Source organism: Penaeus japonicus, unplaced genomic scaffold (genome assembly GCF_977035675.1).
Source record: "Penaeus japonicus unplaced genomic scaffold, GWHDUDI00000001_assembly GWHDUDI00000012, whole genome shotgun sequence".
Taxonomy (NCBI): domain Eukaryota; kingdom Metazoa; phylum Arthropoda; class Malacostraca; order Decapoda; family Penaeidae; genus Penaeus; species Penaeus japonicus.
Genome location: NW_028234414.1, coordinates 7,466,394 through 7,468,893, shown reverse-complemented (window position 1 = coordinate 7,468,893; position 2,500 = coordinate 7,466,394). Strand labels below are relative to the sequence as shown.

Below are 2,500 nucleotides of genomic sequence, written 5' to 3'. Positions count from 1 at the left end.
TGGATTGAAATCCCTGAATCTGGAACAATAAGAGTTTTGTTGTACAATCATTTGGTGTGTGAGCTTCAGGTGGGAAAAAAAAAATAAAAAATCAACAAATAGGTTGGAAACCAAGTTCTGTGTCCCAAGTAAGAGAGAGAGAGAGAGAGAGAGAGAGAGAGAGAGAGAGAGAGAGAGAGAGAGAGAGAGAGAGAGAGAGAGAGAGAGAGAGAGAGAGAGAGAGAGAGTGTGTGTGTGAGAGTGAGAGTGAGAGTGAGAGTGAGAGTGAGAGTGAGAGTGAGAGTGAGAGTGAGAGTGGGTGGGTGAGAGAGAGAGAGAGAGAGAGAGAGAGAGAGAGAGAGTGTGTGTGTGTGTGTGTGTGTGTGTGTGTGTGTGTGTGTGTGTGTGTGTGTGTGTGTGTGTGTGTGTGTGTGTGTGTGTCTGTCTCTCTCACCAAAAAAAAAAATAATAATAATAAATAAAAATTAACAATGTTTCATCCATACATGTTAAATGTACAGTGCCTGAAAGTGAAACACAAGATAAGGATTGACTTCCTGACTGGGGAATTGTCAAGAAATGGCTCTTAAGTACACCATTAAAAATGAAGAAATTTTGCACAGATTGCAACAGCACACCACAGACTGCAGAGTATGGTGAGTGAACATCAGAAGTATTCTTCATTAACTTCTCTTGTACACTTGCACTGAGGTGCCATATTCATAGTTAACATCAATAAATGTGACCCTGTAGTGAATCTATGACTCTGGGTTACAATGAGTTTGATTTGCATACTGTTATGCTATATCACAAGAAACTGAAACTGAATATTCATACTCCACCAATCAAGAAGTCTTCTCACTTGGAGAGACTTTTAGCTCCTACACACCTGAGATTTCATTGGACACTACTATATTCTGCTGTCTGGCACCCAACCTTTCAATACTGCATTCAGTGGGACCAGGGCATGAAAAAGTGAAACCTTCTAGTCTTTGCAAAATACTCACAAGGCATACACACTCACACTCAACAGGAGACACTTACTTGCAACAATTTCATCATCTTTGTTCATTTCAGGCTCAGCAGCCTCGTGGGTTAAGCACTTGTTGCATGCCGAGTGTAAACACGGCAAAAGTTTGGGTTCTTGGTCTATCGCACTAGCGTCACAAAAAACACACCGCACATTGTCCCAACTAAACTGCTCCTCCGTCTCTGGCGCTCCTGTCCCTGACACACTTCCCTCACCGCCCCCACTACTGGTACTTGAGTCCCCGCCCCCAAGGGTCTCCTCTGCCTCCCTGTCCTGCACGGAGGTCTCATTGCCACAGTCATTCTGCACGGGCTCCTTGTCACCAGCCCAGGAAGACTCAGTTTCCATAGGCTCACTTTCCGACACTGGCTCACCCTCGTGCTGTTCCCCTACTAGGTGCTCTGAGCTGACGGCTGGCAAGGCCTCATTGGGAAGGGCGCTGTCCAAGGGAGCCTCCGCTTCCTCTCCTGACGGTTGAGGGTTGCTGTCCCTAGAGCTGTCCTGCGGGAGAGCCAGGGCGGGGAGGCGATCCGCGTCCTGCGCTCCCTCCTCCTGTCTCTCCTGGGCCGTGTCGATGCCCTCGCCCTCGCTCACCTCCTCTTTGCCACCACCGCCTGCCTCCACCAGGTCCTCAAGGGGCTCGCTAGGAGGAGCAGGCGGCGTGGCAGGCGTCTCAGGCTCCTCGTCGACGAGCTTGAGGGGAGCGAGGTGGCCCGCGTCCATCGCCTTGGCCTCCTCCTCGGCCTCGCTCGGGATCGGAAGGGTCCCTATCTGCACGCCCACCAAGTTCTCAAGAGCCGTCAGGGGGCGAAGATCTAGACTGGGTTCTGCCATAGTCACACGCAATCATTAGAATTCGAGCTCACTCTACGCGAGTTACTGCATCACCAAAATAAGAGCGCTTCTTTCGTGTCTCTCGCCGACATGTTTCTTGTTGTCGTTCTCGCCAGGCATTGTGGGTCGCAGGGCTACCAACCTCAGCCTGTGACCACTCTTTCAACTCTTTTAACATAATTTTCTGGCTTATTCCGAAAATATTGAGTTAAAGATCAATTCTCTAAGTTTATTTGGTCCTTTCTATGTGATTTTATTGGCAATTCTTTCAGATTACAGAATATCGTATTGGTAATGGTGCTAGCGGGATTTTTAAACTGTCATTTTCCTTTCATATATAAATATTGTCTGTGATAATATATCACCTTCCTCCTATCAGTATCCTGTAAGTACCCTGAGGAGTGAAGGCCAATGCATTAAGTAGTCTTTGTGTCCTCAGCCACATAAATGTCTCGAACGCACGGCAAATAATTTCCTCGTTTGAATCTTCAAGAGCATCTCCCAAGTTCACTCAGTCAGTAATCGGGAAAAGCATCAGTATCTGAGACCTAGAAACAAGCAATTAGTATTCAAGCAAGAAATCGTAATGCCAAGAGAGCAATTACATAATAAATAACAAATAATTTTCTATAACAATCGGCTCTCTGTGAAATATTG

General features: G+C 46.8%; 1 protein-coding gene across 7 annotated transcripts in view; it reads right to left on the bottom strand.

Annotated features, from left to right (window-relative positions):
- The window catches only part of LOC122261966 (transcription intermediary factor 1-alpha), a 38,369-nt gene extending 36,400 nt beyond the window's left edge, over nucleotides 1–1,969 (bottom strand). For 6 of the 7 annotated variants that reach the window (XM_086542356.1, XM_086542357.1, XM_043029821.2 and 3 more), the window contains exon 1: nucleotides 1,024–1,963. In XM_086542356.1, coding sequence (XP_086398482.1) covers nucleotides 1,024–1,843 — 820 coding nt within the window. In that variant the 5' untranslated portion in view covers nucleotides 1,844–1,963. Of the gene's footprint in view, nucleotides 1–1,023 lie in introns of all 7 variants that reach the window. The other variant, XM_043029822.2, reaches the window with a different exon arrangement.
- Nucleotides 1,970–2,500: the final 531 nt, after the last annotated feature.